General features: G+C 39.1%; 1 protein-coding gene across 1 annotated transcript in view; it reads right to left on the reverse strand.

The window, feature by feature from the left end:
* LOC140228332 (SPARC-like) overlaps nucleotides 1-25,953 on the reverse strand; it is a 42,409-nt gene that overhangs the window by 8,297 nt on the left and 8,159 nt on the right. The window contains exon 2 of the mRNA XM_072308559.1: nucleotides 1,778-1,811. Coding sequence (XP_072164660.1) covers nucleotides 1,778-1,811 — 34 coding nt within the window. The remainder of the gene's footprint in view (nucleotides 1-1,777; nucleotides 1,812-25,953) is intronic.

The raw sequence follows: 25,953 nt of genomic DNA on the forward strand, positions 1-25,953 counted from the left end.
CTTGATTCTTGGCAACCTGTTCTTCCAGCTCTCTTTTCACATATACATGCGATGTGCTAACCCCCGTTCCGAATAACATTAGGGGATTTCGAGTAGAAATTGGATCATGTCTGGTTTGAGATTTTCCCAAGGTAAACATTTGTTTTTTGTTGTTTTTAAATTCCATGGCTTGAATTCACACCCGTAGGGTGATACTTAACAAAGATAACAGAAGACGGTTCTAACATTATGGGAAACCTTCATCGAAAATTTTGCATCTCTCATTACCAAAGCAAAAGAAAATTTTACCAAGACTTTGTCTCCTGTGACAATGTTTCGTTTCTAGCAAGAGAGAGCTGCTACAAATCATAAGGAATCTTATCTTACTGAAACAACAATTTCGGTATCATGTATATCTGTCTATATTGCCGTACGCGCTTGTGTCCCTGAAAAGAAGAACTCGTTACCTTCATGGAGCCCTGGCAAATTCATTATTGAAAGAGAAATGGACTAGAAAGGGACTTGGCTTAATTCTTTTGTCCTGAATTCCTCTCAGTTACATGACTCAGAAGCATTCAATCAAAGGCTATTGTGATGTAAATGTTCAGTATTTCAAAGAGAACTTCGTAGATTTCTTAAACTCGCCCTTCTCGCATTGAAACGCATGAGAAATTGATCGTCTTTATACAACTCATACATAGTAAGAAATCTGTAAACACAACGGCTTTCTTGCACTCTTTTATCGACTGAGTTAGATTTCACTTTCAACTACATTATATATTCTTTCGAAACAAAAGCAAATAGGGCAGTATTAAGTATTCTTGACTATGAGTGATGCCTGGAATGTACTAATCCATCTCAAATACACCGCGCTAATGTTCCGTGAAAATCACAGTCATATTAGCCTCATCAGATTGAAAAGCCACGATGAAATACGATACTCTTTGATTCCTGATATTACCCTCTTTCCTTCTTCTCGATACACCGTTTGACTCTCTTTCTTACTTATAACATATTTCATAGGCGACCGAACAGTGGGGATGAAAGGTCAAGTTTGGGTGATACCCTGACCTGATTTCAGAGACGAATCCTACATCTGTTTCACGTCTGTCCCTTCAACACAGACCATAATGTTGGTCCAGAGGATCAACAGGATTATTATCCCTTTGACTAACGAGTAGTAGGCCTACGTCTTTAAACTATTCCATTTGAAATGAGATTTGCAAATGAACGCTAGCCACTGACTACTGAATAAGAACTGTCTGTATTTATTTCCCTTTTCACACTATACTTCTAAACATTCCACTACATGAGGACACAGTTTGAAAATGCCAACAACCAGCAAGATCAAAATACTGGTGAAGTTCTCTTTACCTACTCAAGAAATGTGTAGGGCCAACATTCTTTCTCCTTGTCATCTCTCAATATCGTCATCGTTATAGAGAAAGTAGAGAGGTAGGCAGGGGGAGCCAGAGTGTGTGTTTGTGTGTGTGTGTGTGTGTGTGTGTGTGTGTGTGCGTGCGTGTGTGTGTGTATGTGTGAGTGTGCGATAATTGAAGAAAGAGAGTGTAGTAGTGAAAGAGAGATAAAGACATATTCGTCCTAAAAAGAGAGAAGGGAGAAGGATTAAGAACGAGAAGAGATGATTAGGAGTAGGAGTGTAAGAGATGGAGGGGGGGGGGGGGGCACGTTTATAGCCACCACCGTGTGGGGCTGCGAAGGAGGTCTCCCTTCCATTTTGCAAACTTTTCATGTTCCCTTCATTTCAAAATTCACATAAATTCCGAGGTATACTCACCATACTGTTCAGTCAGGGCATCTTGAGACAGAACCTGACAAGAAAAAAAAAGAAGAAAAATAAAAGAAACACATGTGACATAGGTGAAATCAAGTGCAATAGTCTTTTATTGCTGTTATTTTGTTTTGTATTCTTTATTTCTTATTTGTACTGTTTATGACTCCATCTTCCGAACAGGATGAATTCTTACGAGGAACTTTTCTGGAATGTTTACGACTACAGCGAGAATGACATTGATTTACGTCCCCATCAATCAGAAATCGATGTAATGATAGTTTGATCTCCAACGACACTAAACATTATAGGGACTGAATCACTGCAAATGATGAGAATATCTGATAATGTAAGCCCCTTTGTAGGGTACGAATAAGAATGTGTCGATATGCTAGCTGGTATATGACTCCCCCCCCCCCCCCCCCCAAAAAAAAAAAAGGGGGGGGGGGAAGAGAGAGAGAAAAAACAAAGAGAAGACAATACTGCACCAACAAGCGAAGAGTTGGTCGTAAAACGGATATAACCGCGGATTTTTTTTTTAAGTCCATCATTAGGGCAAAATACAACCTTCCCAGTGATACCTCACTTATTACATACACATTTATAAACAAGGAATATGAAATTGTGAGGTTATGACTAACATAAGCCATACTTTCTTAAAATCTGCGGGGTTTTTTTTTTAACAGCTCTTATCCTAAATATCTCAAATTAACAAGAATGTAGTTAATTCTCTTTGCAATCAAACTCTCAATGTTTAACGATAGCAAATTCCTGATATTAATTATATCAAATTTTTAATACATGGTTGGCGTTTGCGAGGAACAAAGACGGTAGACATGGTAGAGATCGGTGATTAGTTTGTAACATGATCAACACATTATTGGTGTTCATATGGGTATATCAGCAGAATGATGATTGCATCTTTGCAAGGTGGTATCAATTAAAAAGCTGTCGTCCACTTTGATCAATGGGAATGATACTCAGCTGGGAGACAGACAAGACAGGAAATTGACAAAGGTATCCAGCCGCAGTCTATATACAGCAGACATCTGGAATGATTGGTTTACTTTTCGGCCTAGAGATGAGTTTTGTCTGACATTCGATGACCTCGATGGATAGTTAGTTTTCTCCAAAATAGTTACACTAGACACGACCAATTTCCTTTAGTTATTCTGTGATAAAAAACAAACAAAAAAAAAAAAACCTTTGCCGAAAAAGAAAATAGCGATGTGAGAAACTTTTATGAAGTTTGGGATTCTTAGTAGTGAATTAACAAACTCATTCAGGATATTTTTCATTATTGAAGAGTCAAACAGACCTTTTCATAAGGCACATTCACAAATCAAATTACATACACTGATTAGAGAAAGAAGACTTTATCAATGAACTGTAAAGCCATCATAACACACATAGCAGCCAAAGGGAGAGGGGGTACAACCGTTCAGTCGTACTTTTATATATATATATTTTTTTATTACGATCTGATTGTATAGATAATATGGTTGAAGAATACACACTCATTTCATTTCATCTTATAGCTGGAATCAACCTCTAAAAGCAGTTCTCTCAAGAGATAATATAACAGTGTTGAGAGTTCTTGTGAGAAAAGTATTCCATTTTTTATATGAATTTTTGGACACTTTGCATCCTATACAGTGTCCTAAGTCGCTGTTGCTTATCACAGAAAAGACATATACCGTGGGTAAATCTAATCCAATTTTTCATATTAGCTTGTGGTCAGTGTTCGCGGTTTTGGGCGTTGGTTGCAAACTTAAACAGCCTTTCCTAAAATCTCAGGTGGCGGGAATCGCCAGTAGGACGCAGGCGACAGTAGCTTTTGGGACAGATGGTTGTATTTTCCTCTCCCGCCATGGTCAGCTTCATCCGTCTGGCTCTACAGGGGACCAAGCTATGGCCCATCTGTCCAGGAAGGAAGCAACGAAACGCAATCACGACAGAATCCATTTCCTTCCCATTCCCGAAACGAAAATAGCAGGCAGGGAATAAAAACGTGGCGTATTTGTTCTATAAGTCGAGGGCTCTCTCGATCTTTGATGCGGATCATGTGTCAATTTTCAGTCCACTCTGCGAAATATCGTGAATGTTCACCAGCAAAGACAGAGATACCAAAAAATAAACTGTATGCAGGGCTCGATTTCAGTACGAGTACCCCCGTCGGATTTCGTCCAAATGTAGCTGAATAACACTGCCCTCGCTAGTCACTGCTAGTTGCTTGCATTTACAGGCCACCAGCTTGATATTTGGTCATGTATTATGCTGAAAGAAAGTAAATAATGCATACATCCGTCATATTATCAAAGTGTCTTTAAAGCTGCGTTCTTAAGTATGCCAACCACATTAAGCTAAGCGTCAACTATTTGTTTCGCCCGAGCTTAATTAAGTCTTCCTTCACGACCTTGGAGCCTATAGGAAACATTCGTTTTGGTTATAAGGCATTTTGATAGCTCGCCATACTATGTGTGCTAAATATAGGAACAAAACACACGAAAGATAATGTCTCTTCGTGTTTGGGATATGAGTACATTAAGTAGTTTCACCCGAGTCCTCAAATTACGGGGGGGGGGGGGGGGAATGATTGGTGTCTTAACACGCTTTGCCAAGGGACTTGGAGTAGGAGTATTTGTTACCTGTATGCCTAAATTGTTTGTTTGTTTGTTTGTTTGTTTTGCTTATGAGGCACACTATACTGAAATGATGAATCACGTTTCCCGCCCATCTATTTGCAAGCCATGACTCCTGACAGTGTTCAAGATGGTGCGTTATCGCAACAGGCTATAAAATCTGCCCATGAAGATAGAACTATTAACCATTTCATAAATTTCATTCGTCGCTGTTCTTGTTGCTATTTCTGTTGATCTTTGATGTTATTGGCAGCCCTCCAAACTTGCGGCCCCTGTATTCGAAATGAAATTACGTACAGTCAATCATCTGGCCCTTTAGGGCTATCCAAAATGTGATCTTATATCATGTGACAGTGGGGTCTAACCTGCTATCTCAAGGTAAGGACTGAAAAAGTAGAAATTGATCTCAATCAGTTATGAAGTATAAATTCAGTTGGAAAGCAGCTAGGTGTCACTATTTGCAATTCATTTGGCTTGCTTTCAAATTTTGCCATGTCAGATCGAGTCAAGTCGATTCGAGTGGCACTGTTTCCTTCGGAAGTTCTGATTTGCAATAGCTGACAAAAGTTTGTTTTATTAAGGCACTGCATGGATTAGTTCGTGCATTGCATTCTTGAGCGATTATGACTGGATTGCGACTGTAAAGAAGACTCCCATGATTTTAGAAGACCTGTTCTATTGTTAGTTATTTTTAACAGTACTTGCAACAGTAACTCATACAACAGGTAAATCAAGACTAACGCATGGACTCAAGCAGGATTATATTGTACTTATGTCACTTGGAAGAATAAAGAGAAGTTAGCATGATTAAGAATAAACTGTAATGGAAGTAAGGTTAAAGTTCAATTCCACGCCAAGGTTCGATCAACAAGGATTAATAGATAAGAGTCAAACAAAAAGCAATGAAGGGTTTCATAAAAACCAAGCATTTACTTGGAAAGGAATGGAATTTCAAAGTTTTACATAGCATGTTTTCATAAATAAGGGATACAGAGTGAGATTAGTAGCTAACACATCATAAAACATATTGCAGACCTATGTTTATATAGCGTGTATAGGATGATGATTCCATAGTTTCACGATTAAAACCCACCGAAATTTTATGCACTTTAATCAAAATTGCCCCCTTTTCGACTTAAATAGTAGAAAAAGTAAATAGACCAGAAACATAACTTTTTGTTGATTTTTCACGCGCACAAATGGGATATAAAAATATGTAACATTTTCTTCATCACTTTTTTACTTCTTTTTTTTTTTTTGGTTCATCTGATTATACTCTGTAATCAAAATTAAGTTAAGTCCTTTGGAGTTGCACTTTAACGAAGGGTTTGGTGGAAAAACAGTGCAGCTGCAATAAAGAAGGAAGTGTTCGTTGTGTATGTCTGTGGGTGTTTCTTTTTTTTTTGTTTTAATTTTTAGTTTTCCTATAGAGATGTAGTGTTTTGTCAGATCTATTATCTCCTTCCGTATACAGGCGTTGACAGACGGGGAAGCTCCTGTTGGAAGAAGCAGCAAAATGTTAGGATAGTCCTCCTCATGAGCTTACAATACATGTCGTAAAAGACCCAGGCGTGCCAGGCGTGTTTATATCACTGCACGAAGCTCGCCATGATTTGTGTATCGCTGTTTACTGATGTCATGGCATTGCCATGTTCTATACTAAGTGTATTTTGAATTAATTATACACATGTGTAACTTGTTACCATGTTGCAGTGCCGCCAAGAATAACAATGCAAATAAACCACTGAGTAGGGCTCCCCTGAATAAAGGATGCTTAAAAGAAACAGATGAACAGGTAAATGGACAAATAAACAAACCTGTTAAAGGGATGGAATAGTTTTGTTTCAGACCTGGCTTCAGGGTCTAACTTTTATTGATGAGATGATGAGAAATCTCTCATGAAATAGGAAAGAGCACGTAATTTCTAAGAGAAATTTATCGTTTATTTGATGAAAATTGCTTTTGAAATGTCCGATATATCCAAAGCAAAGCGATCCGAATAAAGATGGAACTCACCTTTTATTAGAATCGCTATGTTTTACTCTGTGTTTGGATATCTGCGCCATTTCAGAATCGATTTTCATCAAATAAACTTTGATTTTTTTTTTCTTAGAATGGTATGCTGTGTTACATTTCATAAGTGGTTTCTTAGCAGCTCTCAAAAAGTTAAAAGCTCAATGTTGGTTGAGACCTAATTTCGGGTTTCTAACATTTTTTTTTTGTGTGTGTGTGTGTGTGTGTGTGAGATAATAAGAAACCTCTAATGAAATGTGAAAGAGCATGTAATTCTATGACGAATTCAACGTTTGTTTGATGAAAATTGGTTTTGAAATGGCTGAGATGTCCAAAAAAAGAGCAATTCTAATAAAGTGTGGGACCCATACTTTATTACGATCGCTTTGTTTTACTTTGTTTTTGGATGTTTCAGTCATTCCAAACCCGATTTTCATCAAATAAACTTTGAATTCCTCTTAAAATGGTATGATCTGTACTATATCATAAGTGTTTTCTTGGTATCTCGCAAAAAGTTTAAAGCACAATTCTCATCTCCACCAATACTGTACTATCCCTTTAAGTTTCTGTTTTGCCTAATAATCACACCGCTAAACTGTTCTGAATCGTTGATTACGCCATTCCTTTTCAAACTCTATAGTTAGAAATCACCAGCTCGAGATTTAAAAATCATATATAGTACTGGCTTTGATTTCAGATCTCGGAAACTATGATAAAAGGGGGTAAGGGAAAAAAATCGGAGAAAGCTTCTTCTTTTTTCGGACCAAACTTTTTTGTTTTTAAGGGATTATGCAAAACCGCATTCTCAGCATTTGAGAGGGATAATTTTACCCACTTTTCTATAATACATGTTCGTCATCAGACGCCTGTCATGTGACACTACAGAGAGGTAACTGTGGTTATGCATGGCCCATTATTATCTGGTGCTTTCCCCTGCTTTCTCCACATGATTTCTGGCTCCTAGTGCGTTTCGCGTTTCGCTGTGCATCAAAGGAGATTCATGAGACAGGTGATGGGAAATGACAGATGATTTTAGCGCGTTTCGAAAAGAAAAGGAGTGGGTAAATTACAGGCGTCTGTCCGAGCATACATGGCTGCAAGGTAGACAACTCTACATGAACTCTACAGACATGGTGCGGTTTCGGGGACAGCGGTGTTATCAATACGTCATATTGGATCATCTCCTCTATTTGGGCTCTGTTTATTTTGGTGTCTGGTCTTGGAATACTTCCGCTTTCTAAATCCTGTGATTATGAGAATATAAAACACACAACAGTTTAAAACTCCTCTTTCGAAAATGAATAAAACTTACTGAAACTGAAACTGAAACTGAATTGTTGAAAGAAAGTAAAATGCCGGCACATCACTTCAAAAGAGACCTTGTGTTTTTGTTTGTCTGTTTGTTTGTTTGTTTCCTTCTGAGAAGAAGGCTGGATAGCCCATATTCAGTTATGCTAAGCTGGTCTTCCCGGTCAAGATGACAAAAGTAAAATCGCGCGAAGAGAATAGTTGGATTTTGTTAGAATTAAACCCCAAAAGTAATCCTTCATCAATAAAGAGTAAAATGTCGCCCGAAAGTCATGTTTATTAGCCTATTTCAACCTGATGAGCAATTATTGGGTCAGAGCCCCTTAAAGCCCTGCGTCTGTCCATCAGTGTACTCGTACGCTGAATACTAGTAATCGTACAAATCTTCAGGACATTGCTCGATATTGCTGATTAATTATGACAACGACCAAATTTACCTTCTCGGCATTTATATGAACTTAAACCTTGAATGGGTAATCCCTGCAGCAGCTGAGTATACTAGTAGTCACATTATACTCTCTTTTTTATATGCAGATGTCACATTGCATTGTATATTTTTGTCGGAAATGAAATGAAAGGTAAACTGGGATGGTCCACTCAACCCTGCAACTTCTAATTCATGTGCTTATCCTTTAGGCTGGATCTGAATGATTAACCCTTTAATCAAAAACTCGATAAAAGAATGAACGTGCTATAAGTGTAAAGGTGACTGCGTAGGAACATCTCCGACGAGAAAACATGCGACCATGCAGTTCGGTATTTGGCCTCACCCCCCCCCCCCCCCCCCCCGGCATGATACGTCAGGAAAGTTGAGAGATCTGAAGTAAAATAACATAAAATGAGCAAGGAAGACGAAGAAAAGAAGCCCGCTTTTGGTAAGAATGTGAGAATCCTGCTTTTTAAACAGTGCTTCTCTTGTTCAGCTTGTGATGGAGATGTATCGGACTCAAGTTAAAGTCTGACGGATGAGGGCGGCATGTGTGAGTGGGTGTATCCAACTCTTGACCTATGACCTCTGTGTGTTGAACTTCAGCACAGAACACTTATGATTACTAATATGTCGGTACTCTACTTCAGCTGCGAGCGCGGCGTGCAGAATGAATCCCCACCTCAGGGATGAATGCAATTCATCCCCACCTCGTTCATGTATCTATCGGGAAGATAAATATGCCAACCCTTTCTCTCTCTCTCTCTCTCTCTCTTTTTCAGGTAATTTTGTCAATAACTGTACCAATTTTATTACAGGTCCATGTTGCAGTGCATAACTCAACTTACGGAGATTTGAGGTAAGAAGGGCATCACAGCTGCAAGTAGGTGATGACTTGTCCCAAGTACTCGATGTGCACAGATAGTATGGGGCAGCGCCATTTTTTTGCTGACCTCTTTCAGGTACTCAGCTTAATATTTGCATTCACAAGCAGTGAGGATAGGGAAACTATAAAGTTACTATAAATGCAGCAGCTTAACCCATCGAGGACAAGCCGCGAGTATACTTGGGCAACTGTCTATGGGAAATGCATGCCATAGAAAAATCAGCCCGTCCTCAATGGGTTAACCGTCACAACAGTCAGAGCATGTTAAAAACGATGTGTTACCAAACTTTTAATGCTGGCCCTTATGAGATGACTGTTTTTACCTGTATTTTTACATTTCTCTTTTGATTTTTGTCTTTTTTGTGGGACAGGCATATTATGATCTTGTTCACATTAATCTTTTCAGTGTTATCACCATTCGAGAAGAGGTCTGCCGTCACAATTACCCAATCTCTTAGCTGTCATGCCAGTCAGGTACCCATCTAGGCGTATAGGAGAGGGGAATATCTTGTCCAAGGATGTATACTTGGGAATAAGCCTCGAACCCATCACCTTAGATCCAAGAGCCTTATGAGCTATACCACTGTGCTCCCACACTTGCTTCAACCAATCTACTCGTTTTCTTCTGTTCTTTACGATGAATGGCAAAGCCATTTATTACAATTAAACGCTGCAACTATTCGCCGGGCATCCTGAGTTTGGAAGGCGAAAAGAAACACGCGTCCTCTACGTCTCATGATACACACGCGATTTTTACGAAGAACTGATCAGTTTTGCTGTCGACGCACCGCCTATAATTATTTGCGGAACAATTGATTAAAGAATTTCACACGTGTTACTATACAGCTCCTGTTTAACTGCTGTGTCAATATGTCAGCTTCGCCTGCTAAGATTTGATTATCGAAGAGAGAGGGAAAAAAAATCCTACGTTACTATGAAGCATCAAAGACTTTAATTGGAATTAAAAAAAAATAGAGCAAAAGTAACACTAAGAAAATGAAACGAACAGCAAACGTCTTTTGTTTTCTGGGTAACATTTTAGTCACTCGATCTTTCGTGCTAAATCGAGAGCGGAATTATGGTAGGCTTACACTCAAGCTTTCTATTTAGTACACGTTTGAACCTGCGATAACCTTTGCAAGACATGTCTCGCAAAGTTTACGACACTGGTAGAAGGCGTGGTAACATCTTCAGCCATTGTTTATTCTGGCCCATCGGATGTTTGGTTGCCGAGCTGAACAGGAATGTTCTTAGACTAGGCTGAATGGCTCTTTAGTATGTCCTCCTAGTAAATCTTCTGAGATAAGAGACATATCGACAGAGAATAACACATTAAACTGAAAAGTTAGGTTACTAGATCTTCCAGGATTCTGTCATGGTATATTATACAACGTTTATTACATCGCCCACGTGTGCAAAGTCCAACGCTATTTCATTTCCCGCGTAAATCCTATCCACAGACAATAAAAGCTACGTAAGATATCCTATCCTATCTTGGACCATGAATCGAAAAGATCCTGTCATTCACTCCAATTCCTCACAGAAAATATGAAATTGTGTCCTTGACATGGTGGCGTATACTAACGAATTGGAGATGGATTTTCAGTTCGATTGCAATCATTGATAGCAGCCCTGCTGTAGTGAACGTCGTAGGTGGTCTGGAAAAGTTGATCTTTTCAGTCCTTGATAGACAACAATGACAGCTAAACATTAAAGGTCGGTTAGAATTGACTTCGTATTTTTCATTTTATTTGTATATATGAAAACTATTCAAAGAACCTAGAAAGTAATTATAAAACCCTTTAAAATATCAATTCATGTTTTGCACTGCAATACAGAGATATCGTGCAAACCACACACACACACACAAAATGGAATAGATTATCATAATAACGTATCATTCCTCAGGAAGAAATAGAAATTTTGAAAAAAAAACAACAACGCAACTGCCTATATAGTTAGGTTGTTTTGGACATGAGGTAAAGGGAAAAAAAGAACAAACGCTTCACAATTCATATCGTTTGTGCATCATTGCTTAATTACGTGCCCTGTGGGCATTTTTTTTTATTTAAATCAAGTCCAGCTGACCGGAAGTATTTAGCTATAATATTCAATCAGTCCAACTTGTCCTAGGGTATATTGACTGCGTGAGATCGGCAATCAAGGGAAATGTAAACATTCATGCTGAGAGAATCAGAAAGAAGGCCACGGGCCAATAAGGGAGGGCGTTATTAGTTGTCCTAATAAAATAAGAATATAAAACCAAGACACAAATACCTGACCTCGGTGGGAAATAATGTTTGGGCGTATGCCCCGGATGTTCCAATCAACCTTCGGGCTTATCATAACTCAAATCATGGAATGTGTCATGCTTACTGTAGCCACGAGTGAACATCATCCCATAAAAAGTTAACATAAGAGATCATTTTCCTTTATGTTCCAGCCATCAAATAAGAAATAAAAGAATTAAACCCCTGAAATGGCATTAAAATGACCCCATAATTATGCAATCTTCGGCAAACATCGAGCGCTAAATTCTTCTATACAGTAATAACAAAGTGAAATCAGCATTATCTTATATTGAAATAAGAAAGTATTAACAGTTTGTGTGTAAAATGGCAATCAGTAGTTAACTCATGTGACTTACCATTTTGAATGAAAAAATGACAAAAGAACAAATTCCGTTTACTTGTTCACAAAGACACGTGTGTCAAGTCAGTAATTTTACCTGTGGCAAAAGGGTGAGGTGTTTGTATGAATTAGATTAGCAACAACGTAATCCGTAGATTAAGATCAGAGTGTTCTTGATTTTGTCATAGGTTTACCAATATCTAATGAAACATCGTTCTTATTACATTGTCTCATTGAATTTTGTTCAGCTTGAACTTCAGCTGTAGCTTTGGTTCTGCTATAGTTGTACTGATTGTGGTCCCGTTTTGGGGACTTTGTAGACACTTTGATAAATCTTGTACATTAACTCGCGACTTTTGTCGGAAATTCTAGAGACGGGGATTTGTCGTTTTGTCCCCCGCACTGTTATTTTCGTTGTCTTCCGTTTTAGTATAGAGGTTAGAAATGGGCATACCAAGTGATCAACTTTCACATGAAGTGGTATTTGTGTAGGAGGAGCCTCAGTGCAAACCCTGCGCTGCATGTCTTGCCCCTTTGGGTCTCCAGTGTGACGTAGCCAGTCACAGAAGGGATGATTATAAACCCTCGTTTGTGTCTAACAGTGGATCATTCGTGTCATTGATAGTGAGATAAGAACGACTTTAATGCTGAAATTCCAAAGAATGATCTTTTCCCCTGGTTATCATCTGCACTGAAGACGTGATGCTGTGTGCATCTCGCCACCTACCGAACTCTCTACCATTCTGGTCTAAGTTTTATCTATCTTCTGTCTCTCTGTGTTTCCCAGATCTCAATTCATTGTCTAGACGATCTCCGCATCCACCACTCTCACTTTGCTCTCCCGAGACAGGAACCAAGCAGGAACCAACCAACGAGGATGCCAACTTCAGTGAGCGGGACGTCCCCTCCCCTCCCTCCGTTTAAAGGACCTAAACAGTACTTGAGTGTAGCGCGGAAAGCTATTTCAATTCAAGTAGTACAGTTGCCTTCACGAATACATCTCCGGGACTCGCATCTCACAACGATAACTGCATTCTTTCAACTTCTATATCATCATCATTGGCATTATTTTCATTACAGAAATCATTCATTTAGTATATTTTATCTGGTATCTCAAAAGGACAATAGTCACAAATGATACTAAGTCATTGCAAGAGAGAAAGCCACTTCTCCTAGTGTATTTCTTGTAAAAGGAGTATATAAAATTTATCTGATGTCGACTGTTAACGACATCGAGAAATACCATGCATGCAAACCATTTTCTTTTATACTCTCCTCAAATACTATGATCCGACAATATTGACAATGAAATGGTAATTCTCAAAATGTCAATAAAGCGCTATACATTGCTATAAGCACACATAGCTAAAGCGCAATAGGGGAAATCGAACCAAATGTAAACATTCGTTAAATACAATGTATTATTTGGTGCATTTTCTGGGTGCTTTGATATAATGGCAATACATCAACTAGACTTTAAGAAACTATCTCCATGAATTGATACAAGCGATGCCACCAAACTTTATCCTAGATACCACCACCCCAGTCATTCTCGTTTTCACCCCTGAGACTGATCTCAGCACGAATGCAACTTTCGCTCCGCGGTTTCCTCCTCTCTCGTGAACTTAAAGTGCCACCAAGGCAGAAAGAGAACGAAGCATGTCTTTCAGTGACATAGTGAAGGGAATAAGATAAAATATGTGCACGAATAACATTTTTTTTTTGTCTACAGCAATGTGATGAGGTCTGTTCAAAGTTTATAAGGCTTGTGGAAAGTCGCACTGAAAGGGTGGTAAAGGGTTGTTTTAAAGGTAGGGAATCCCATTTGCATGCCTTAAATGAAGAGTTGTATAAACACAGTGGTATGTTGAAGAGAGTATCATTTTAGAAAGTCCCATAAAGTATTGAAAGTGGAAGGTAACATTTAGTACATTTTTATTGACCGTTAGATTTTGAATTGAATTTTTTTTCGGGGCTCACCGTAAATTCCAGTACATTACTAGGCTACCTTTGCAGACCCATGCACTGCATGTGTGTCCATCATGTATATTTTGTGAATAAAGTTCATCAAAACTTACAAACATTTCTATATCCATCACTTGCCACACACTCTATATGTTATTACATCAGCTCTTATACTTTTAGATTTGTGTTTATAGGTCAAAAATAAAGAAGATTGCAACAAAAAGGCTTAAGTGTGGCTGACACACAGAACTACTGAGTAGTTGAGTTTTGTTGACTTCCAAATTTCTAAGCAGTGGCGTAAACAAGTCCACTGAGGTTCATATTTAATGTTTTGCTGCATTTTAGGAGTTTTGTAAAAGGTCTCCCCTACCTTTAAGGCACTGTAAAGGCACTGGCAATATCAGTAAGAATTCTCTTTGAACTTGTTTTTCTTATCGTCTGCTTCCACGTCATCTCGTGAAGGTATCAGTAGCAACAAATACTATTAGTCCTGACATCATTGCATCGATCGATATGATTGTTGTTGTTGTTGTTGTTTTTTTTTTTTGTCATAACTGTCGTTGCCATCACAGACATTATTATAGATCTTAATCTACGGGGCTCACCATACCAAACGAAGAGATATGGAATGCCGAACTGTTCAACGGTTACAGTTCGTTTTTTCCGAAGGTTCGTTAATCCAAAATTGAAAAAAAAAAGGAGGTTCGTCATTCCGGAGGTTCGTTATTCCGAAAACGAAATGAGGTTCGTAATTCCGAAGGTTCGTTAGTACGCTCCTTCTTTTCATTTTCGGAATGACGAACCTTATTTCATTTTCAGACTAAAGTACGTTCGGATGAACGAAACCTATTTCATTTTCGAATCAAGGAACCTTCCCGATGATAACATCTACCCTGTCAGACAGCCAAATTCATTGAACGCTATAAGCATCAAGAAGAACCCAGCGATATGACCACATGGTTAAGATGGAAAGGATCGTAAAAGTAAATCTGGATACCACCATAATAAGGAAATTTTTGTTCTTTCGTATTCAGGAGTCGTTTTACCAACGGTGGTTCAACCAGGGAGGTGGGAAGAGCACCTCCCTGGTTCAACCCAACGGTGATCAAGTTCTACCGGGGTCTGCTGCAGCAGTCCCAATGGATGGGGTATTGTCTTCACCCCGAGGAGTAGGCTTGATGGCGGCCTTGTGACCCAGCATATTGCGATTGGGAGTCACACGCTACTCTCTTTACCATAGATTGTGATCACAATAGATGCGTGTAAGAGTGTGTGGGTTGCATCAACCATTCTGGACTACCCACTCAAAAATGACAATGTTTATTTATTGACGCTGATATGCACCAGACAACAAAGATAAAGCTGGATGTAGACTCAGACAATAGGAAATTATTCTCATCTTTGTGAAACAGGTATTCTTCTCAGCCCACAGCCAAAAAATAATTAATACAAAACAAAACACATGAAATCACTAGCCTCGAGAGAAGATAATTATCATTAAGTGAATCTGGGGTACAGGGTGTCATAGGAATGTTTCTATTCTTGAAGAAGACCTTTTTAGTGTTTATTCGTATTATTTGTTGGTGAACATGACTGAAGTATAGATTATTCGAATAGCAAGCTCGGAAGGAGCTCTGAAATGTGGCCGCCAAACTGACACTTTCAAGAAAGCGAAATCTCAGAGAATCGGTTGGGCCGATAGAAAAAAAAATGAATATAGGATAGGCAAATTTGGTGCATCAAAGGAGGTATAGATACCTCCTTCCTTGCTGCATTATTTTCGATATGCTCACTCGCAATCAATGCCCATCATGCTTACTGTGTGCTTGGCTTGGCGCTTAAAAAAAAAAGAGAAGTGTAAATCGACTCGCAAAATGATATACAATTGACATCCACGAAAAAAGGTAACTCCAGCATACTTGGTTTTCTTTTGCTCAGAAACCCAACTCGAGCAAGTAATCTCATTGTAGAGAGGCAATTGAATTTGTTGGGGGTTTTTTCAGTTCCGAGTTAACAAAAAAAAAAACAAACAAACAGTGAAATGGGGAACAGACAAACTTTTGAAGGATTTCAGTTAGCTTTGAAGAATGATTACCCATCAAAGTTATCAACACACAGTTATCATTCCCCCCCCCCTTTTTTTTTTTACGGAAGCCTATTCGGCGTATCATCGCTACATCGGGCTTGCTTCTGACTACAAATGTTTGTGTCTGCAATGCAAAGTTCGAAAACCTTTCAAGAAATCCTCCCTCTCAGATACCTCAGCCTAGGGGTGAAAAGCATCAATGCCTTGGAAAGAACCGATTTTGTAAAGATTCTTTCGTTGCCTGTTTGGCGTGACCAGCCAGATATTGGGCAGGCCTCTCAGTGCAAGAACTGGCTGCATAAGTATAGTACCCAGCGGTTTGAATGCTGAATCTCACCCATATATTTTTGTACCATGCACAATGCCACAGAGTAAACAGTTTTAGTGTCGAAGGTAAGCATGGGAAGTTGACAAAATGTCATGGTCCACCTTATAAACAAACAAAGGGAGTACCCTGGGATTCAGCTTTCACACACTCCAATATACTGTCCGTTACTAACTTGCACGACACAGACAGAGGAATAAATTCGGGAATTGAATTTTCTTTCTAGATTTATATATTTTCATTGACCGCAAGCAACATGTGTATGTAAGTTTAATCTTCACTGGTTCATTTTCTTTTGGCGTGAAAAACACTACTCCCAGGCAGTGCTAGATGGAAGAACGGAGCGTGTCGCATCAGATCAAAGAAGATGAGAAAGACGACCCCCCCCCCCCGAAAAAAAAAAAGGAAAAGTGAGGAAGAAGAGATGGAGAAAGAAAATAAGAAAAAGATGAAGAAGAAGGAGGAGGAGGAGGTAAGGAGGAGAAGAATCAGAAGAAAATGGGAAGAGGAAGCAGAAGAATAAGAGAAAAAAGCCCGAAGAAATAAGATCCTTGTAACTTACACGACAATCACATGCACAGATTGAGGCAATGACTGCTTATACAAAGGGAACTAGGTTAACGATGTTTTTGCCAGATTCCGGGTTCATGCAGATCGTCTGATTTCAGTCTGTGACTTTTGACACCACAAGAATTAATGTCTACCTCATGGTTTATATCATCTCTACAGTTTCTAAATCAAAGAATTATCTCTTTTCTACATATTGCACAATTTATTTTTCCCGTTTGTTAGGTTACGGTGGAAATATTGAAGAGTAACACCGTTTACTCTTTGAAATTAGTTTTGTTTATTTTATGTAGCTTTGTATTTTGTCTTTAAGTTCGTTTTGATTGTTTAGGTTGGCAGAAGATGAAAAGGAGTCGTGAAGCGCGGAGGTAAATCTAAACATCATATCTGTACTGTTATACTGACCAATGGTTGATAAGAATGGTTGGTATCTTGGGCAGACGATATATATGTTGATGGTGGATGGCGGAAGGAAACTGGCGTATCATAGTAGAGAGAAAATTGCTATAGGGAGAAATAACATACCCTTGGAAGTATATTTCAAAACCCCGAATGTAAACACGAGTAACAAGTATAGGCTAGGATTTGAGCTAAAATGTGATACACATCAACAATCTGATGACCTTTCAACTTAAGGCGAGTCACGTGACGTCCTGTGGGCACCTCAAAATAGACGTCTTAGTCACGTAACTGTGACATCACTAAAGAGGAATGTCTGACTTTATTTAATATGCTTGCCTCATGTAGCTACGTAGCTACTCAAATGTGTCACATTTTTTCAAAGGGGAAAATAGTCATTCCAGTGTCTCTCCCTGCTTTTTATACAGTTTTCTTGCTGCTTGTACTGACAAACGCAGGTATCTTTCTTTGTAAATCATCCCGTGAAATTCCTACCTCAAGACAAAAATTGTACTCGTACTTCAAGCTTGGTTTACGCATAATGCTTGCTCATGTTTTGTTTACAGACATTCCTTTGCCAGCTACTCAAGCATCTTATATAACTCAGCCAGGTGAATGTCGTCTTCTCTCTAAACAGCAAGCAGCAAACAAGTTCAAAAGCAGAGTTTTGTGTCAACAAGTTTATGTAATACCCACTGTTCTGAAACTTTTTCACAATGGCTGAGTCAAATAGTGTGAATGATATGAATAATGGAATTGTTGTTATGTCTGCTCACGCACAAGACAAAGAGGATGTACCCGTACATGCCACAAATAGCGAAGAGGGTAATAACCCTGATATAATTAGTTTTTTGAACTCACAAGCTCACGAACTGATACTTGACTCTGATGTAAACGACACCAGTCCTCAAATACCACCCACAGAATACCACATTGAAGACGACATAATTTCATTATCTCATTCTAATCCAAACCAATTTTTTATTTCACACTTTAACATAAGGAGTATAAACAAAAACTTTGATCAATTCAATATGTTCGTGAATCAAGTTAAATTTGATAGTCAGGTTATCGGAATCAGTGAAATCTGGTTAAATGAAACATCACCTTCTTCGCTATTTACCATTGATGGCTTCACACTTTTGACAAAAAACAGGGCAGGTAAAAAAGGCGGCGGAGTTGGGCTTTACGTCACTCAGAATTTGAATTATGAACTCTTAGACGAACTCAGTTTAATGTCTGAAGTTATTGAGAGTATTTTCATTGAAATTAGGGTTCCAAATAGAAAAAGTATTGTTGTCGGTGAAATATACAGACCTCCAAATACAAGCCCCACTGAATTTATTGAATCTTTATCCGTACTTTTAGCTGATAAATATTTGGAGAATAAAAGTTGTTTTATCATGGGTGACTTCAATTTCAACCTTTTAGACTGTCATACCAACTCCGCATGCCAAGATTTCCTCAATGTGATGTTATCCGAGTCCTTTTCACCTCTTATAAAGAAGCCCACTCGAATTTCAGATGTCACAGCAACTCTAATTGACAACATCTTTGTTAATAGTTCTCTTTCCAGTATCACGTTTGGTGTAATAGTGTCTGATGTATCCGATCATTTTCCGATTTTCGCTGTTCTGCCCAATGTTAACATAAGTAATGCCTCTTTTTATTCGCCCAATTCTGGTTTTCGAGAAATGTCAGAAACTAATCTTAATAGACTTAGGGAGAGACTAGGATCCGTTAATTGGTCAATTGTTAATAACCAAAGCGATGCAAACTTAGCTTTTGAACACTTTCCACAAATATTATCATCCGCATTCAATTCCATTATACCCGTGAAGCCATTTACTCGTTCAAACCGTAAAAAGGTTCCAAAAAAAACATGGATTACGAAATCTCTCCTGAGGTCTATTAACCGTAAAAATGCTCTTTTCTACAAATACCGAAGTGATCCAAACAGTCGAACTCGGTCTCGGTATGTGCATTATCGCAACGTTCTTACATCATCCATACGTTTAGCCAAACGAATGTATTTTTCAAAGCAATTTATCAAGCATAAAAATGACATCAAGAGTACGTGGAAGGTGATAAATGAAGCGCTGAACACTAAAAATAACATCGAACCACCTAGGCATATTATTAATAATGATAAGTACATTGAAGATGAAGCTGATGTGGCAGAAGTATTCAATGAATACTTTGTAAGCATAGGACCTAATCTTGCCAGCAGTATTCCGCATTCAAATACTGATTTTTATTACTTTCTAAAAGACCAGAATCAGCAGTCTCTTTTTTTTGAACCTGTCATTGAAGAAGAAATCAAAGATATCGTGCTAAATTTGAACACTAAGAAAAGCTCTGGATGTGATGGAATCACCAATTTTCTCCTTAAAAACATCATTAATGAAATAGTTATACCATTAACACACATTTTTAATTTATCGTTATCTACTGGCACAGTTCCACAAAAAATGAAAATAGCTAAAGTAGTACCAATTTTTAAAAAAGGACAAAAAGAATCTGTGACAAATTATCGCCCTATATCTTTGTTAACTTCATTTTCAAAACTTCTTGAAAGGTTGGTATACACGCGCACACACAAATTTCTTGAAAAGTGTGAAGTTTTTTGTAACTCCCAGTTTGGTTTTAGGAAAAACCACAGTACGACCCATGCCTTACTCACTTTTATCCACAAAGTTGCTCATGCTATAGATGATGTCTCCCACACTATTGGAGTTTTTCTTGATTTTTCGAAGGCCTTCGACACAATTGACCACGATATTTTGATTTACAAGCTACGACATTATGGTATACGTGGGAAGGCTTTGGACTGGTTTCGGGATTATTTATCAAACAGAAAACAATTTGTGAGTATAAATGGCCGTGATTCTCAGTTAAAGTTAATTTCATGTGGTGCTCCACAGGGCTCCTTACTAGGCCCACTATTGTTCATTTTGTACATTAACGATCTTCCCAGTTCCTCGCCAATTCTTTCCTTTATATGTTTTGCTGACGACTCCAATCTGTTTTTTACACACAGAGATCCTTATACTCTTGTGAACACAGTGAATAAAGAACTTAAATCTGTGCAATCTTGGATATACGCCAACAAATTGTCACTTAATATTGATAAAACTCATTGTATGCTTTTTAGCAATAGTCTTAAAACCCTTCCTTTTCATATTAAGTTTAATGAAACTGAATTAAATCAAGTCAGTAGTATAAAATTTTTAGGGCTTTTTATTGATAGTGATTTATCTTGGAAATCCCACGTTAGTTATTTAAGTAATATTCTTTCTAAAAATACGGGTGTTCTTAATAAACTTAAGAGTGTTTTTCCAAGTCAAATTCTGCTTAATCTTTATTCTACTTTGATTACTCCGTACCTTAATTATGGTATTCTTGTGTGGGGGAATGCAACTAGAAATCTTCTTGATATACTGTTCCGTATTCAAAAACGTGCCATCAGAAATATCAACCATGTCGGATATTTGTCCCACACGAATGATTTATTTTTGAAAAATAAAATACTGAAAATATCAGATCTGTTCAGTTACAACGTCGGCATGTTTATGTACAAATTTTCTGCCAACGAGTTACCGGATGTTTTCACTCGCATGTTCAGAAAAAACTATTTGATTCACAATTATCCTACCCGCCAAAGTGACGCATTTCACCTTCCACGTACTCGAACAATTTTCGCTAAAAAAACGATAAAGTATACGGGCCCTAGATACTGGAATGACCTCTCCCCCGAAATAACAAGCTGCTCGTCTTTAAGGCCCGGTCCCACTGCACTTACGGATGCAAAGAGGATGTAAAGCGTACAAAAAATCTTGCCATCCGTTGGAAAACGCTACGAATCCGCTGTGTACCCATCGCATACGTGTTTCATCCGCTCTATCCATCGAGCATCCGTCCACTGTGATTTCATCCGCGCAAAAAGTTTTAAGCTGCTTAAAACTTTTAGAACGGATGAACTTTCCGCTGTGTACGATGTAAATCCGCGACATACGAGCAACAAACGTTGTATGTCCGTGCGGCATCCCTTAAACGTCCGCTGCATCCTTTCTGCATCCTCTGGGCATCCTCGCAACTCACATCCGCTGCAGCTAAAAACGGAAAGAGGGAGGAAAGATATGGTACGTGGAACGTCTTTACATCGTTAATAGCACGTTAATAGAAAGGATGTAAGCGTATGCATCTCGTATCTAAAGCATTTCGAAAGCATCCCCTGTGCATCCGCTCTGCATCCGCTCTGCATCCACTCTGCATCCGCTTTTTCTGCTATGCGTCCGTTTCGCAATTATCTCCGGTAACCAATTCGGAGCTGTCATCCCCTTCCATCCGCTTTCATCCGCTAGGCTTCCGATGAACATCCGTTTGACATCCCCACTACATACTACCCACGTCCGTTCTATTTCCGTTCTGTTACCGCCAATTTTCGCCAATTTTGTCAATTTCTGGAGCGGATGAAAGCGGATGAAGCCATCCCCGAAATTTTGCTCGTCCGCTGTGTCCTTTCTGCATACGCTTTGTGTCCGTCGGCCAGTGGGACCGGGCCTTTATATTCCTTTAAACGTAAATTGAAAGAGTCTTTATTGAGTGCATATTTTGCAGACACTGAACAGTCGTAATGTCTTATGTAATACTGTGGTATGTTATTGTCCAATCAAACATTTTGTCAACACGTTGCAGATTCCATTTGGGGTCTTGCCATCAGGCTCTCTGAATTCATCATTAGCAATTCCACATTCTACTTCGTTTCCCTCTCTTCCTCTTTCCCTCTACCCCTCTCTAACCTTCTATGCAGAGCTTGACGGCAGGCACCAAATGGCTTAATAGCTGTACATGTTAACTTTTTGTGTCTTACTGATCATATCCTGGTGAAAGTTTTAATGCAACAATAGGTTATAGTATATATACAAAGTAGGCTGTATAATAATGATGGCTCGGTCACAGTAAGTTCATATTAATGTATAGTTTGTTTGTTTTCTTCTTCTTCTTTTTCTTCTTCTTTTTTATTACATAAAATTTGGCAACCTACATCATTCTGGTCTTATCTTCTATCCGTTCTCCGTTTCTTTTTCACAAACACTGATTACTCGGGGCTTACAGCCAAACAAGTAGACCGGGGGCCCAGAAGATTTATTCAGCTGAAAAGGGTCACACTTTTTAATGGTCTCATCATATAGGGATGTGTCCAAGGGTCAATAAAATGCATTGCTGGCAAGTCACATCCTGTACCGTAAGCCTAGGGACCACAAAAAGGGACCCCGAAAAATGGATTTATTCAGCCGAAGGGGGTCACGGACAAAAGTTGGTGGATATTGTTCCTTTGGGTGTACTTATCGTGAAAACAGCAATGCCAGCTATTTTATCCTGTACGGGGCCCCAGACAGTAGCCCCAAAGGGCCCCAGAAATATGGTGTTATTCAGCTGAAAAGGGTCACGGCTACTTTCTTTTGCAATGGAAGTAGTTCCCATCAGAGATATCCAAAACACCAATGCCAGCTATTTTATCCTGTACGGGGCCCTAGACAGTAGCCCCAAAGGGCCCCACCCCCCATAGGCCTACGTACAAACACACACAAACATTGATTTTATTCAGTTGAAAAGAGTCACGGCTAATTTCTTTTGCAATTGAAGTAGTTCCCATCAGAGATATTCAAAACACCAATACCAGCTATTTTATCCTGTACGGGGCCCCAGACAGTAGCCCCAAAGTGCCCCACCCCCAATAGGCCATACGTACAAACACAGACAAACATTGATTTCATTCGTGCAGCTGAGAAGAGTCACGGCTAATTTCATTTGCAATGGAAGGAGTACCCATCAGAGATATCAAAAATACCAAAGTCAGCTATGTTATCCAGTACGGGCCCCCGGACAGTAGCCCCAAAGGAGCTCCCCCCCCCCCCCGACACACGCACCCACACTAGTTTCATTCAGCTGAAAAGAGTCACGGCTAATTTCTTTTGCAATGGAAGTAGTACCCATCAGAGATATCCAAAATACCAAAGCCAGCTAATTGTATTTTATCCTGCACGGGGCCCCAGTCAGTAGCCCCAAATTGCTCCCTCCCCCCCCCCCCCCCCCCCCCACACACACACACACATTGATTTTGTTCAGCTGAAAGGGTCATGGCTACTTTCTTTTGCAATTGGTAGTAGGCATACTCATCAGAGATATCCAAAACACTAAAGCCAGTTGTTTTATCCTGTACGGGGTCCCAGACAGTAGCCCCGAAGTGCACCCCCCAACACACACACACACACACACACATTAGTTTCATTCAGCCAAATTGGGTCACGGCTAATTTCTTTTGCAATGGAAGTATACCCATCAGAGATATCCAAAGCACCAAAGCCAGTTATTTTATCCTGAACGGGGCCCCAGACAGTAGCCCCAAAGTGCCCCCCCCCTCTCCACATACACTCACATACACACACACACACACACACACACACACACACACACACACACACACACACACACACACACACACACTAGTTTCATTCAGCTGAAAAGGGTCACGGCTAATTTCTTTTGCAATGGAAGTATAGTACCCATCAGAGATATCCAAAATACCAAAGCCAGTTATTTTATCCTGTATGGGGCCCCGCACAGTATAGCCCCAAACACGTGTAATTTCTTTTGCACTGGAAGAAGTACCTATCAGAGATATTCAACACACCAAGGCTAGTTATTTCATCCTGCATAGAGCCCTAGACAGTAGCTCCACAGTGTCCCATCCATTATACATGTACTGTGAATCAGCTGAAAATGGTCTTACAAATTCTTTTGTAACGTTAATATCAGGGCCTACTGAACAGAGATATCACAAACACTAAAGCAAGTCACTTATCCTGTATACGGGGTCCCATAGGTTACAGTAGCAAAACACTCAAGAAATTTGCAAAGGAAGCATACTTCTGTATAGTGCACAACCAAGATGACCATATTACGAAAACCAGTCATTTCATCTTGTACTGGGCCCAGGTTACAGTGGCCATAAAGTGCCCCTCCCTCACATAATTATTATGACATCATTTAGCTGAAAAGAGTCATAGTTGTTTTTCTTTTACAATCGAAGTAGGCCTTAGTTTACATCATAGATACCCAAAACATCAAAGCCAGTTAGGTTTTCCCAGCCAATTTCGCACTTTTGTTGGTTCATTAATTTTGATAGAAGGTTCGAATTCGTAAAATGGGTATTCAAATTGGCTGGTACCCTACGTTCATTCAAATTCGCCTTGACTTGCAGAAAAGTGTATTTCAGTCATTAAATTTCGCGAAAGACAGTCAAATTCCAAACGTGTTCATTCAAATTCAAATCATGCTATTTCTTTGTTTCAGATCTTTTTAACATGTCTTTCTATGTGTGTTTTCGTTTCATCTATAAATTACTGTTATAAAGCAGTAAAAGTGTTCTGTAACCAGACTGGTAACGCTCCTTCTCTTTCATATACATGTCATTATAGGCCTATACGTGTACCGGTAATGCAGCTTAACTTCATTTTTTATAGTCATGACAGCACAATATATACAGACGTATATCTCTAGAAGACATAGAAAGAATTATATAAAAAAAAAAACACACATTTGAGGATCATAACCTTGACTTCTTGTAACTGGCCGACCGCTCGTAATAAAGCGCTCGTAACGGCCAGATAATTTGTGGCTTCTTACTTCTTTGGATTCAAAAAGCACGTTAAAAAATGGTGTCAAAGTCTCTTAAACGAATACGAAAACATGAAATGCTATGATGCTTACAAAACAATAACTACGACGAAAGAAAATAAGGAAAGAGGCCAAGCATGAACATATCTGTTTAATTGACTGCAGAACATGTTAAATTAGAAGGCCAGAAATCAATTTGAATGAACGAGCGCAGCATGTAATCACGTGACTATATCATTATGAATTTATGAATGAACGGATAGTGGAATGGTACTTGTCTTATATATGGATTTCAGTTGAAAAAGTGTTATTTAGAATAAGGTTAGAGGTAATGTGAATGTTTCAAAATAAATTTGAATGAAGAGATTAATATGACATTGAACTACCATGTCATCTAGGCGAATTTTTTGCTAAATTTAATTCAACATTTAAGAATTCGATTAAAAGAGTTGCGATATTGGCCCGGATGCAGGGCCCTTGACAGGTATAGCCCCAAGGTATTCCCACCCCATATGAATTAATTGTTTTTAGGTGAAAACAGTCATGTATGCCTATTTTCCTTGGCAGTGGAATTAACAGCTGAGATACGTAAAACACAAACCCATCCAGTTAAGGGGCCCCCAGCCAGTAGCTGGAAAGTGCTCCCGTATTATTTTATTCTAAGTGAAAAGAATCATTGCTATAATTTCTTTTGCAATGGAAGTAGTACTCAAGGAGGTATCAAAAACACCGAAACCAGTTATATAGCTGTACGGGGTCCCACGGAGTGTTCCTAAAGTGTCCCCACATGTAATTCCACTATCAAGATCTGCATCCCGATCTATTCAATCTGTCAGATCGGGAGAGAGCGGCAAAAGTGTACGGGGACCGGGAGCATCGTAGCAGCAGCGTTTGGGTGATGGGGTTGGATCTTGCAATTTTACAGATTGGGAAGAAATTTTGAACTGGTTCAAAATTTCTTCCTCATCTCCCCATCAAAATTGACCTATTTTGAATCGTAGCTCAAACGGGGAGAGAGCAGTGACAGTGTAAATACCGCGGGATGAGCGTAACAATTCCAGGTTTTTCTGACCGTAGTAACAGCGGCACAAGAACGGGAAATATAGTCTAAACTAGACACCGACGACATGGTCCCGCTGCTACGCCGCTTTCTTGATCAAAGCACGACCTTCCCGCTTTAACGACGCTCTCACTAAGTTCTCTACTCTCGTATAAAATCAAGGCCTGTTCCTACGACGCTTCATTCCTGC

The sequence above is a fragment of the Diadema setosum genome, chromosome 5 (genome assembly GCF_964275005.1).
Source record: "Diadema setosum chromosome 5, eeDiaSeto1, whole genome shotgun sequence".
Taxonomy (NCBI): Eukaryota; Metazoa; Echinodermata; class Echinoidea; order Diadematoida; family Diadematidae; genus Diadema; species Diadema setosum.